Source organism: Knufia obscura (assembly GCF_036327395.1).
Source record: "Knufia obscura strain CCFEE 5817 isolate CBS 148926 chromosome Unknown scaffold_1, whole genome shotgun sequence".
NCBI classification, from domain to species: domain Eukaryota; kingdom Fungi; phylum Ascomycota; class Eurotiomycetes; order Chaetothyriales; family Trichomeriaceae; genus Knufia; species Knufia obscura.
Window position 1 is genome coordinate 1,988,710 of NW_027042687.1, and position 12,787 is coordinate 2,001,496.

The 12,787-nt window shown below is 51.4% G+C and overlaps 6 protein-coding genes across 6 annotated transcripts; 4 read left to right on the forward strand and 2 right to left on the reverse strand.

Moving 5' to 3' along the window:
• Nucleotides 1-1,167: 1,167 nt before the first annotated feature.
• On the forward strand, nucleotides 1,168-2,721 carry PMZ80_000744 (uncharacterized protein; the record flags this gene model as incomplete). The annotated part of the gene is made up of 1 exon (XM_064869194.1): nucleotides 1,168-2,721. The coding sequence occupies one exon, from the start codon at nucleotides 1,168-1,170 to the stop codon at nucleotides 2,719-2,721; it is 1,554 nt and encodes a 517-aa protein (XP_064734691.1).
• Nucleotides 2,722-3,269: 548 nt separating this feature from the next.
• Nucleotides 3,270-3,918, forward strand: PMZ80_000745 (uncharacterized protein; the record flags this gene model as incomplete). Its single annotated transcript, XM_064869195.1, has 3 exons — nucleotides 3,270-3,461; nucleotides 3,506-3,559; nucleotides 3,610-3,918. The coding sequence occupies 3 exons, from the start codon at nucleotides 3,270-3,272 to the stop codon at nucleotides 3,916-3,918; spliced, it is 555 nt and encodes a 184-aa protein (XP_064734692.1).
• Nucleotides 3,919-5,031: 1,113 nt separating this feature from the next.
• On the forward strand, nucleotides 5,032-5,757 carry PMZ80_000746 (uncharacterized protein; the record flags this gene model as incomplete). The annotated part of the gene is made up of 1 exon (XM_064869196.1): nucleotides 5,032-5,757. The coding sequence occupies one exon, from the start codon at nucleotides 5,032-5,034 to the stop codon at nucleotides 5,755-5,757; it is 726 nt and encodes a 241-aa protein (XP_064734693.1).
• Nucleotides 5,758-6,013: 256 nt separating this feature from the next.
• PMZ80_000747 (uncharacterized protein) lies at nucleotides 6,014-8,808 on the reverse strand (the record flags this gene model as incomplete). Its single annotated transcript, XM_064869197.1, has 3 exons — nucleotides 6,014-6,584; nucleotides 7,955-8,175; nucleotides 8,233-8,808. 3 exons carry the CDS (start codon nucleotides 8,806-8,808, stop codon nucleotides 6,014-6,016), a joined length of 1,368 nt encoding a protein of 455 aa, XP_064734694.1.
• Nucleotides 8,809-9,120: 312 nt separating this feature from the next.
• On the reverse strand, nucleotides 9,121-9,678 carry PMZ80_000748 (uncharacterized protein; the record flags this gene model as incomplete). Its single annotated transcript, XM_064869198.1, has 1 exon — nucleotides 9,121-9,678. One exon carries the CDS (start codon nucleotides 9,676-9,678, stop codon nucleotides 9,121-9,123), a length of 558 nt encoding a protein of 185 aa, XP_064734695.1.
• A 1,440-nt stretch (nucleotides 9,679-11,118) lies between these two features.
• PMZ80_000749 (uncharacterized protein) lies at nucleotides 11,119-12,600 on the forward strand (the record flags this gene model as incomplete). Its single annotated transcript, XM_064869199.1, has 1 exon — nucleotides 11,119-12,600. One exon carries the CDS (start codon nucleotides 11,119-11,121, stop codon nucleotides 12,598-12,600), a length of 1,482 nt encoding a protein of 493 aa, XP_064734696.1.
• Nucleotides 12,601-12,787: the final 187 nt, after the last annotated feature.

A 12,787-nucleotide genomic window follows, 5' to 3' on the forward strand; every position in this document is an offset into this window, starting at 1 on the left:
AGATGACCCTGAAACCACCTCACATCTGCCTCACTTCTGGTTTCTTTTACCGCGTTCAGGGACGCGAAGGCCCGGCTCGGGCTGCACTGCTAGCACCAGAGCCACATCTTCGAGGTTGTTTGCATTTTGACTGTCGTCCTACGTTGCGAGACGTCCTTTACTTCTCAACTTATTCTTCCGAGCCGCATCGAACCTTATTCATTTCCTGTCCGGCCAGATACTGCGAGACGACCTTTCAGACCCTCTCACGTGAGCCTCACTTCTGTTTTCTCGGCGCTAGCAGGTCCGATCATCCCCAGGGCTCAGAGTCAGGAGACCATAATTGAGGTCTTGAAAGATCCTGTTGCATCCTCGGCTATATTGCTTCTCGCAATACCGACCATGTCTCTTAGTGCGCATCGGTCATGAAGTTGCGCTTTTCTTCCTATTGTAGTTGTACTTCTGCTGTGGTTCCTTGCCGCGCGGCGTCAGATAACTTGAACCTTCGAATCTGTCGTTTGCTGCTGTGGTTGCTTGCCGTTGGAGGTACGTCACGATCTTCTTGAATGGGTTCTTGGAGGCCTTTGTGGTTGCGCCGGCTTGGGATGTGGGAGCCGGTGCTTGTTGCGTGTCTGCCATATCTAGTTACGAGGTTGATGTGGTATGGTTGTGAGTGGATGTTTGAAATGAAGGTCTCATGTGTTTACTATATCAACGGTAAAGAGTGCAAATGACTGATCCAGAGGTCGTGGATGGCACATCTCTGTTATATGTTTCGCTCACCTTTCGCGCATCTCACCGGGCGCCGCAACCACCACTGATGGTAATTATTGATTAGCAAAGACAACACGAATGCCAGGCCAATGACATTATGAGCGCATAACCATTACGGATACCTAGAAGGGATCGGCTGACCATAACTTTGTGAGCAGCGAAAAGCTTACTCAAGCAAGATTGATTTGTCTCGAGGAGGCTCAAAGTCGGTCAAAGCTCGGAGAATCTGCCTTTGACGTCACGAGAGCTTGTCTTGACGCGTTTGACGCGTAGAGTGCTTGCAGGCCGGATATTGCCACAACGTGCTTGTAGAGCAAGCCTTTGTTTTGGAAGTGTGCTCGAAGAATGTTGAGTTCATTAGTGTTCTCGCACTGCTTTTCTGTGACCAATGCCTCAAGGCTGTGATCAGACAAGATGCCCCTCAATACCTTACGGCTAAACCACCAAGCCAGCAGCCACCCCAACGAGCGGATTGTTTTTATTAAGCCGATCCCAAGACCGCCTGCTCAGAAAGATGACTATGACAGAGCTGAAATTGTGCTCAAGGCGATCGCAGCACAATGCCTCCCAATAATGAAGGGCCATTACCTCTCCGTAACGACTCTCGAGGAGTACGAACCAAACCCGGAATTCATTGGTCGCAACTTCAACAATGGCGAGATCATACAGCTTGTGATCAAGTCAAAGTCGGGCGCATGGCTACCCTTGAACATGATTCAAATGGTCATGATGCACGAGCTGGCTCACAACACGCATATGAACCATGGCAAGGGCTTTTGGCAGGCCAGAAATTTGTATGCGAATGAGATGCGGCAGCTGTGGTCGAAAGGGTACACTGGCGAAGGTCTGTGGGGTTCAGGTCGTGCTCTAGGTACCTTGGAACAGGTCATGGGCAACAACATGGTTTCAAGTGAAGAGCTGGCTGATCTCCCCCTGTGTGGTGGCACATTCCGAAGCCGACGGAAGAAGCGGAAGGCTAAAGGGCCAGATTTGACGTGGAAAGAGAAGCGGGACAAGAGGATCGAGAAGAAGTTTGGGAAGAACGGTGCTGCGGTCGGCGAGGACGAGGATAAGAGGTTGGCACTCGAAATCAATAGGAAGGGTGGCTCGTTAGGCTCAAAGCCGAGAGTTGCTCAGAGTAAGAGAGGTCGAGAGCTGAGGGCTGCTGCTGCACTTGCTAGATTTGGGACCAACAAGAAGGAGGTGCAAGGGTTGGAAGCAGCTGTCAAGAAAGAGGAAGATGACGATGAGACCGAGACTGAGAGTGAACAGGAGTACGAGGAACTAGATGTTGGACAAGAAGATGCAAAAGACCTTAATGGACGAAAGCTGCTAGACAAGAAGGGACAAGGCATGATTCGGGTGTGCGAGGAAGAGCATGCTGATGATGTCGAGGTGAAGAATGAGATGGAAGAGCTGGCTAATCTTGATTCTATACCTGTCACTAAGCCGGAGCCGACGAAGCAGAGCATCACAAATGCAGACAACCCGAAGCAGCAGAGGGGAAGTTCAGCACATTCATCTTCAGTCTCCAGCGTCGCGCGGGCGTCCTGCGAGGCGCCACCGGAGGAGAGCCCGGTGCAAGCTGTAAACACCACGCAAGAACTGATGTCTAGTGTCGCGAAACAGCCACAAGCTCCGAGCACTACACCCATAAAACTCGACGCGCAACCTAGCATATCTCAGCCTCTCAATATCTCAGAGACGACTTGCCCGATCTGCTCGATGGCAAACAATGCTCTACGATCAACATGCATAGCTTGTGCTCATGTACTAGATTTTCGAAAGGACCCGAGGCACTGGTCATGCATTGGTGATGCTTGCAAGGACAGTGAGTACGTCAACGCTGGAGACTGTGGCATTTGTGGTATTTGCGGGTCAAGGAAGCCTTCCACCCAGCAGCAAGATGTTCAGCCTGCCCACCCACGCATTGCAGATACACGCTCCTCGCACATTGCGTATCTATGAGATGATGTGGAACGGGGGCACGCTATTTGCACGAGGACGATATGATGTGATGATTATGATTACGAAAGAGATACCCATGTACAAACATCAATGTCATTTCACTATGCCCGATTGTCGTTAGGCATCGGCCAGCAAGAAGGCGCGGCTGGCTGGCTACTGGCTGAGTAGGGCTTTTGCGGAAAGCACCTTCCTGGGTGAGTTGTCTACGCGTGCTTTCCATGCTGCCTGCACAAGTCGCGCCTTCCCACCGACGCCGTGATTGCGGACGTTTTGTTGAAGGACTTGTTTCCGTCTCCTTCTAATCTTTTCTCACCACCATTCCTTGTTGTCCTCGCTTGTCTTTACCAAGTTGCTCACAATACCCGGTGCAAGACTTCAAACTTCTCGAATTCCACTTCCAGTTCGTCTACTCATCTTCATCGGCACAGTCGCAGCACTCACCACAAGACCCAAATTTTCAGTTGGTATGCTCCTCCTCTGCAGTTGGATTTCTGCTAACATCGTAGCACAGAAAGGTTTCAAGACTCTCAAGCCTATATCACCACAAAATGGCAACTCTCAACGAGGAAATCATCTCCAAAATCAGCGCTGCTGAGCAAAACATTGCTCACCAATGTGACTGCACCGAAGACGGCCCTACTGCAGCCGCTCACAATCACTCTGGAGAAGCTCTCAACGCCCAAAATGTCCTTCACGATATTACTGAGGGCGAGAAGCACATCACTCATCAGGCAAGTGGCGTACGACTACGGGCTACACGCATAACTAATGAGTAGCTTGACAGGCTCGTCCCATTGCCGGTGGCCCCACTGCAGTTGCTCAATCGATTCTAGCAAAGGTAATTTGATCTCCACACGCCTCCATCATCACTAACGGCGTCTTTGACAGGCCAACAATCCTTCCAACAAGGCCGATGAGCATCACTCTGGCAAGCTCGACCCTGAGACCATCAGCAAGATCACTGACGCCGAGAAGAAAATCTCAGGCTCTGATGCCGATGTTGTGGCTGGTGGTCCCACTGCCATGGCGCAAAAGCATGCTGGAGAAGACCTTCGTGGTCAGAACGTGCTTCACGACATCACTGAAGGTGAAAAGAAAGTTACACATCAACCCCGACCTGTTGCTGGAGGTCCGACAGCGGTTGCCCAATCTGAAATTGCAAAGGCTGTCCGACAGGGCAACAATGATGACAACTGAGTCTCCAATTGACAAGGAACGATCGAGGTTCAACCGACGGCAGGCGTCCAAGGAAGCACGGATACCAAGAGCCAGGATCATGCTCATTCACTGTATGAAGCTACAAGAATAGCACAAAAGCACGATAACAGCAATGTATGTTGTTCAGCCAAGCGTGATAGACGATGAAAGATTATGGACAGCTTGAGCTCATATAGTATCGAGCTTTGAGCTTTTTATGGTATATGATTGCCTCCAATATCACTCAGAATAAATATCGTGGTACATTGACATGCCAGTGAACCAGTCATGATATCTTGCTACACCTCCACACTGAACACTGTGCGTACCGGGGATGCAGGTGTCGACCCGACTTTTCACATAATCATTGGCTAACCATCACGACTCTGCTTGGTTCCTACTTTGAAGTCAACATGATCTGCAAAAGGGCGACATCGATCCTGTTCAGGCCCCAAATGATCCAGACGAAACCTTCATTTCGTCAGCCATCAGGTACATACGTGGCTTGGCATTTTGCGCCGAGCACTTAAGCCCCGCCCAGCCAAGCAAATAGTTTTCCTGTTCCACCAGTCATTTTTGGCAGGTCCGACGACTAAACGGTTTCATCATGAGGATTTCCGGGCGGACACCGTGGAGTCTTGGGGTGCAGTAGTGGTGGACCATCCCTACATCATGCGTACGTCAGGATACCGCCATCCTCCCGCAGGTGGTGCTTCCGAGCCAATAGCCATGGAGCCCATTGCCAAATGTTAGGTAACGAATTTCCACTCGGCAAAGCAATTTTTGCTTTCTGTTACCCCGGAATCGTGCTTGCAGCGCCGTCGTGATATTCCAGGTGGATGAGGCGTTGTGTCGATCCCACCAGCAGCGACGATACCATGCCTGAATGTGTCGTGGCCAGTGGCCGGCTCATCAAGCCGTTCAGCGCTTGATATGATCGAAGAGGACGTGCACAAGCATTGCATTTGCAACCCCTGACCAATGCTAGGTGCATGTACTTCTTATAACATGTTGCGAAGGGGCGGACCGTTAGCCAGAACGCACCTACTTTTCAAACAACCAACAACCAAAAATACACTTTCCTCACCCAGAAACCAGAGCACGAAGGAAACCATGGATGACATCAGCAATCAACTCGCCGAGCGAGTCCACAAAAAATACAACGAGCTTGCCTATCACGACAGTACAACCATGAAGGAGCGACGCTTCTTAATCGCAATGGCAGGGGGCCCCGGATCCGGCAAAAGCAGCATCGCCGCCGAAATCGCCAAAGCAATCGAGCAACGGAACATCAAGTGCCAATGCGTGGAGCTAGAAGGATTCATGAAACCGCAGTCCGAGCTGGCTAAGATGCCGGATCCTCAAGACGCCAAAGACCGGAGAGGCGCGATCTGGACGTTCGACGGGCATGCCGTTGTTGATCTGGTTAAGCGTTGTCGCGAGCCGAACAAGAAAATCATGGCACCGGCTTTTGATGGGGAGAAGCGCGATCCTGTGCCGGAGGGGCAGGAGATCCATGCTGATGCGGGTGTGCTTATTTTCGAGGGGATCTATGTGTTAGCTAATGAGAAGCCGTGGGATCAGATCGCGGGGCTGGTGGATCAGAAGTGGTTTGTGCATGTTGATCCGGGGATGCAGAGGGATAGAGTTGCGGGAAGGGAGGTTGAGAAGGGGATTGAGAAGGATATGGAGAGTGCGTATCGGAGGTATGATACGCATGATGGACGGAATAATGAGTATATCTTGGAGAATAGTGTTGGGGTGGATATTGTTATCGAGAACAATGATCGGGAGAAGACGGTGCGAGAGATGCATGGGAGGCATCCGAGTGAGCAGTAGGGTTGGCTAGCCTGCTTTGGGTGAAGCGCGTTCCGCTTGCGGAAGTCTTGGCATTGTGAAACCACGATCAGGGGCTGGTGGTCTGGTCAAAGAGCTGAACGATGAATTCGGTGATGGACGAGGCAACTGTCAGGACCCATCAAGGTAACCATCAAGGTGCACGATTATCAAGGCATACAGTATGAACACTGCACATATGGTACTGTTCGCCAGGTCTCAGCGACGATGACCTTCGCAGCTTCTTGCAACACAAGTGTTACTCAGGATGCAATCTATCTGTCCAGATCACCATCGGCCACTCATCGAAATCGTCCTCCTCTCGGCGCAGGACCTCCGCTCGGATCTCCTCCGGTAAGTGATCGAACCTTGTCTCAATCTCAGCTGAGCCGAACTCAACAGCGCCATGCGCCGGCGCAACTGGCCGCTCCATAAAGATAGCTCGACAAATCGGACAATCAGGTCTCCAATCATCCTTCTGGTCGTCATCGACTTCTCGTTGTTTCTGCTGTTTGTACTCGATCCAACATGGTAAGCAATGAGCATGGAAGGCATTGTTGCATGTGTCGATGTGGATCCAGGTATCTTCGTGTGAGTCAATCTCATTGCGGCAGATGATGCATACTTTTGCTCGATTTGGTGCTGCTCCTTTGTGTGAGTGGAGGTCGTAGTAGAAAGGATGGGCTTGCGAACGGAATACGCAAGCGTTGTGCTGGATGGCGCAGGCGGTTAGCGATGCTGGTGGGCTTCGCGGTGGCCGCAGACCCTGCTGTATTCGCTCATCATCTGCTAACTTGTGTTCAGTCTCGGCTTCTGACTCTTCTGTCACACTGGCGCGGCAGGTGGGACAGTGATGGGCATCAAGAAGGCAACTGTCAAAGCAATGAAGGTGAAAGACGGCCAGACATGCTTCTGAGGTATCGAAGTGGACGACTTTGTCTTCTGCGGGCCAGATGTCTTCGAGGCACAAGGCACAGGTTACCTTTACTGATGCTAGGCAAGATGGGTTCATTATCAGCTCCCTGCCTCGATAGTGGGGCCTGTTGGTCCATTCATCTTGGGTGTTACCTTTAGCGGTGTCGTGGATGGGTCTGAGGGTTCCACTGGGTGTGTGGAAGACGTGGATGGCTCGAATGGGGATGCACCTTCCTTGGATGTGCGCGGAGCACGTCGGACATCTTATGTGCGGTAGGATTGAGCTGGTTGTGGATGTGACAGTAGTCGATGCCTCTGTTTCTAGGCAGAAAACATGAAAGGGGTTGGTGCAGCTTATCGTGCGCCTGGGCGGTGGTGAGCTATGGGTGTATCGCGCTAGCCATGGGTCCGTTGTTTCTACAAAATCACCTTGACGCTCAAAGCGTGGCATTATGTCTACGTTGCACCCACGCTCGTTTGCTTGTCGGTGATAGTTGTGCACTTGCGGAGTCGACACTCGAAGAGTGGGCTTCTCACGAGGCCGCCAACAAGTCGCAGGCTATGGAGAAGATACTGAGGCTGGTCGCTAACTAAGACTGTTTGTACGCAGCGGTTCACACCTTGTGTTGCTGATAGCAAGCTATCGAGGGATGATGATATTGGCTGGACCAGTGACTGGTGATTAGCAGTATTCAGTGGAAGAAGGCGCATCGCCAAAGCGGCGTTGATATAGGACGCTGTACGGGTCAGCTGTGCCATATGCTTGTGATATTTGCTTGTCTCACTAGCAGCTGCTCATGACCAACTTCCTGAGCGGTAGCAGAGGCAGATCAAGCGTCAACGTCGAAACCAGAAACGACAACTTTTGTGGGACAGCTACGGAATTGCAAGAGTCCATCACTTCACACCACTTCCCAGCGTCCATAATCCGTCTATGCTTTTCCGCTACTGGTACTAAGTAGCGCAGAAGGACAGCAACACTTCGCGTCGTGCCTTGGTTAGCACTGCTGCTGCGATAACGAATTGACTTGCAAGCAGGTCAACTTCATTCCACAATAGCAATGCTTGCTCTTTGAGGTCTAGCAAATGCCCCTGCTGTGCACAATCCTCTTTCTTGCGCCAGTCGTCAATCTTTGCCAGTTTCCCTTCATTTCTTCGTGCAACTACACTTGCCTGTCTCGCCCTTCTTCCGATCCCCACAAGCAAAGCAGAACAATGTGCCGCAATTGCAACTGTCCACATCGTCAGTACACCGCACGTTGGTCATGTTCGGGGTCAAACTTACTGCACGTTGATACAGCCTCCGTTCTTCTCGATAACAACTTTGCAACCAGGACATCTTTTCCATTCGTTCTCTATCATGGTCTCCTCCAGGATTTCGTCATTGAGGTGGTTCTTGCACATTCTGTTCTTGCCAATGTGCTCGCTGATGCCTTTGTGGCAGGTGGTGCATGTCTTGCGCTTGCACTTATTGCAGCGGACGAAGTCGGTCAGACCTGCATCAATCTGTGTGGTATCAAGTCAGCAATCTGCAGTACGCTGTACTATGGGGCGAAGGCTTACTCCGATGAAAGCGCCACATTCAGGATGACAGCAATAGGACTTGTCATCGGCGTCGAGCTCCTTCTTGACCATATCGTATTGTCGTTGCAGCTGCTGCTTCTGCGGGATGAAGCCATAGAAGTTTTCGGGTTCGAATTCGTTGCCGCAGCATTTGGGCACACACTTTGACTCCAGGCTTGCGTGGAACCAGGACTCGAGGCAGGACTTGCAGTATCTTGTGCCGCAGCAGCTCAGTGGTACCGTGCTCTTGATGGGGAACGACTCCGTGCATATGTCGCAATCCGCTTCTTCGGGCTTTGGCTTGACTTTGGTGGCTCGCTTTCCACGTCGCTTCTTCTGAGGAGTTCCGATGTCAAGGTCTGCGGCACGTTTGGTGATGCGAGTGGCGCTGATGTTTGGGCTTTCGGCTTCGGTGTCGGCCTTCCAGGCTTGTAGTTGTCGGCGCCATGCTGCGAGAGCGAAGTCTTCGTCTGTCTCTAGCTGACTATCTTCTAGCTCTTCATCGATCTCGTCGAGTTGCAGGTCGATTGTGGATAGCAGCGAATCCTCAAGGGCTTCGCTGAGATCGTCTGCCATTGTGGTCGTGCTTGTGATGGTTGGTGGGCAAGAACGAAGCAAAGAGGCAGAGTGGGAAGGAAAGAACGCAGGAAAGTAGATAGAGAAGGTCATGCCAGTCAGGCAGAACACACTGGAACAATGTGGACGACACGGACGTACGACTTCATTGCGATATGAACAGTACTTCACATTCAATTGAAGTTCACGTTGAATTGGTAACGCCAGAAAATCCCGGATAGGACGAAGCAGAGCGTGGACCTTGAAGGAAGTCATTTGAGATCCAAAGCCACTTCTGCATTGACCCCACAGTATTCCTTCAAGGGAAGAATTTCAACCAGCTCTCGAATAGATGCTCAGCGCGTGCTTTCCACCACACATCTCACCAGGCTCACCTGCGCAAGGCACATCGCAAGCACTCTTGTCGATGTAGTTGAGGCTCTCCTCCAGCTCACCACACCAGCATTCATTCCCGTTCTGAGTAGCCGCGAGCGAATTTCCGATCGAATCGCAGTAGTGCATACAGCTTGCACCTGATATATCTGCCGGGTCGAGCTGATAGGGGAATGGTGATTCCATCGACGCGGGGATTTTGTCGTCGTCCTTGGCGCAGCCTGTGGGTGACCAGCCATTGAGGAAGGCTCGTTTGGTGTTGCGGATGGTAGGCTCGACGGAACGCAACTGGAATGTAGCTGTTGGGACAATTGTTGTGACTTCTGTGACTGTGGTGGGTGCAATGGTTATCTCCCGGGCGCGAAAGAGCCGGCCTGGCTTCGTCCATGTGACTATCATGTCTTCGTTGTCTTCGGCTGGGGCGGAGCGGACCATGAAGCTAGCCTGGGCGCCGGCAAGGATGGCGGCGAGGCCGAAGACGATTGATGTTGTTCGCATTTTGGCCTGATCGTGGTTGAGTGATTTGCGATGAAAGTTTCGACAAGAATGTTGTGCACGCGTGGGTAGCAATATCGATGTTATTCTTTGTCCGGAATGATTCCATGCTGCCATCGACACTTCATTGTGCTTCTCTCGTAACCAGTCGCCACTTGGACCGCAGCCAGCATCTGATGATTTTGAACAAAGGAATCCGGACCCTGAGAGACTCGACATTGTTCGATGTTTGCCTGCATGTCAATGAGAGTTCGAGACTGTTGCCCATGCTCGAGGGCAGTAAGCTCGGACAAGGCGGTAAGTCTCATCCGTTTGCGATCTAGACCTTGTGAGAGGTGATCGTTAAGCCGGCTGTGGTACTATGCGATACGTTCTCGACATGCATTCTCGAGCTTGACATTGGACTGCTCTAAATTTCTTATTTTTGGTGGGCTATTTCTATACACCAAGATAACGGTGCCTGGCAGCATTGGACGAATATTCACCGACAGATCGAGGGCGCCGATGATGAGAACACTTGATGGCTAGGCTTGCGCTCTATCAACATACCGAAGCTTTTTTCGTCGTAGAAATCGTGCAAGCTGATAGCTGTGTGGGACAATGGTCCTGCTCATGGACCTTTGGTACAGGATATTGTGACCGCTATGGCTGTTCTGCGAAGGCGTCCTGTATGGGAATGCATATGCTGTGCGACCACATGGCTATCTATGTCTTGCATCAGTAAACCACATAGGCTTGGGTGAAGGCTCATTGTACGCAAAGATCGACCTTGATGGACTAAGCCGTGGCTCTACTTTGCACAGTATTTAAATTAATGCTCTTGGAGTGCTAGCGAAGTACGCGTGGCTCGTCGAGGCAGGCACAAACTGGGTAGCACGCTGTCGATCTTGAAGTAGGACCGTGATGTTCCTCAGCTTCTGGCTTGCGTTGATCCTCGTGTAGCATCAGAATAAGTCCTCCATCGGTTTGCTACTACCTAGGTAACGACGACAAGGGACCTGCCGGATAGAACTTGCCATGTAATGTACACGAACAGCTATCCATGTCGATCATCACCATTCAGAATTGACCGCTTCGACGAGTTCGGGAAAGGGTCGAGATAACGGCGGCCGGGACATCGATGTCAGATGATGTTCTAGCTGAGCACACCGCTGTAAGAGTATAAGGTAGTATTAGCAAACAAAGACTGCTCTACTCGTGCTGCAAGAGCCGCTCGTGATGTCGCGACTTCCGTGACGCGTTCTGAGTGGAGCCGTGACGCGTGCGATCAACCCACTTCTATACATGAGAACTTGAAGTTGGGTGTTGTTCGAATGTGTAGGTAGGCATGCATGATCTCTCGAAGGGCATCATATGTACTGTCGGTCGACCAGTAATCTCATTCCGCTCACAGTTCTTTCGTCAGTTTTGGTCGCATAGCAACTAAAAATAGCACTACCCGTCATGTCTTCCCGAGCGTCTGTGGCATCGGCGAGAACACCTGCGTCAGCGAGATCGACAAACGTCTTCGTGCCGCAACCGCAAGAGACGCCATTGAATCAAGCAGCACTACTCGCACTCGACAACCTCAAAAGACAGGACAATGCCGGCTTGCAGACAACTCTCAAGCGCGCAGCAGAACTGCTAAATGGTGTCGTGAACGATGTCAACGAAAGAGCGTTCGAAGACCGTCAACGCCGAAAGAATAGGCTAGACAAACTCCAGGAGAAGGGGGAGCATGAGACTGATGCGGCCAAGCAGGAATATGAAGAGTTTCAACAGAAAGCCACGGCATTGACGAACCAGATGGATGAGAGCATTCGCAAAGTAGTAGATGATCAGATGTGGTGTGAAGAGGTCGGAGACTCAATCAAGCATATCATCACCAAATCCAAAGACCTGCAGACCCGGGCTCGGCAGAGGAATTGTACGGATGAGGAAGACGACCAGGAAGATGAGGACCAGGTGCCACGGATCGAGGTCGATCCAGCAGAGAGCTCTACGGCACTGCTGCACGCCGCACAAACTACAGCAGAAACTCGCTGGAATGCACAAATATTGACAGAACGCTATTCGCAACATCCGACTTACGAGGAATACTACAAGATGAAACACTATGCTCAACACTCGAGCGAGAACCCCCCTCCTCTGCCGCACCCCTCCATGTGGTTCGCCGTACAAGGAGGAAGAAACACTCAGCGGACGATAAGTGGGACACAACGTGGCACACAACGAAGTGCCGATGATGATGAGATGCAAGACGATTCTGACCAGCAGGCTATGGAAGACGACACGGAAATCCAGGTCTCCTCCGAAAACAGAAGCTGTAAATGCCCCTTGACCTTTGTCTGGTTCGAGAACCCAGTCACATCAACCAAATGTCCTCACAGCTTCGAGAAGAGTGCAATACTAGAAGTCATTCGGGCATCCAATGAGCATATACCGCTGAGTCCAGAGCAACTCGAAGACCTGAATAGCCGCTTCCCTCGAGGTGCCAAAGGGAGACCAGCCGCCGAAGCATCCATGAGAATGCGACAACCCAAATTCACTGGTTGTCCACAACAAGGCTGCAATATGCAGTTGACAGAGCGAGATCTTAGGGATGACGCTGTACTGAAGAAACAGACGGAACGAGCCAAGGAGCGGGCGAGGAGGGAGAAGGAACGAGAGGAAGCTGAAGATGATGATGAGGAGGATAGCGATGATGATATTATACCGACTCAGCGCAAGAAGAAGAGACAGGTTTATGCCATAGGTTCTAGTCCTGCTGGCGAGAGGCGGAGGACTCTGATTAAGCCGGAGAGGGCTGTTAGTGTCGTGCCTAACTCGCAGAGTCAAGTGGGGAGTAGTGGAGGTAGAGGTGGCTTCATGGACGTGGGTGATGCTGATGAGGAAGAGGGTGAGGATGAGGATGACGATGACGATGAGGAAATGGAAGAATCATGATTCTTTGGTCAATGCACGTAGAGACGGCCCGTCACATCTTAAGACAAGGTCGATGTCAGTGACACGACAAATCTGCGGCAAAGCGGTATGTTGATGTTGTTCCCGCAAGGCGGCTGTCAAAACAGTTGCACAATGCCCTAGGATCACTCTTCGGTTCCACGACTGCTATCATCCCTAGCCATCTCAC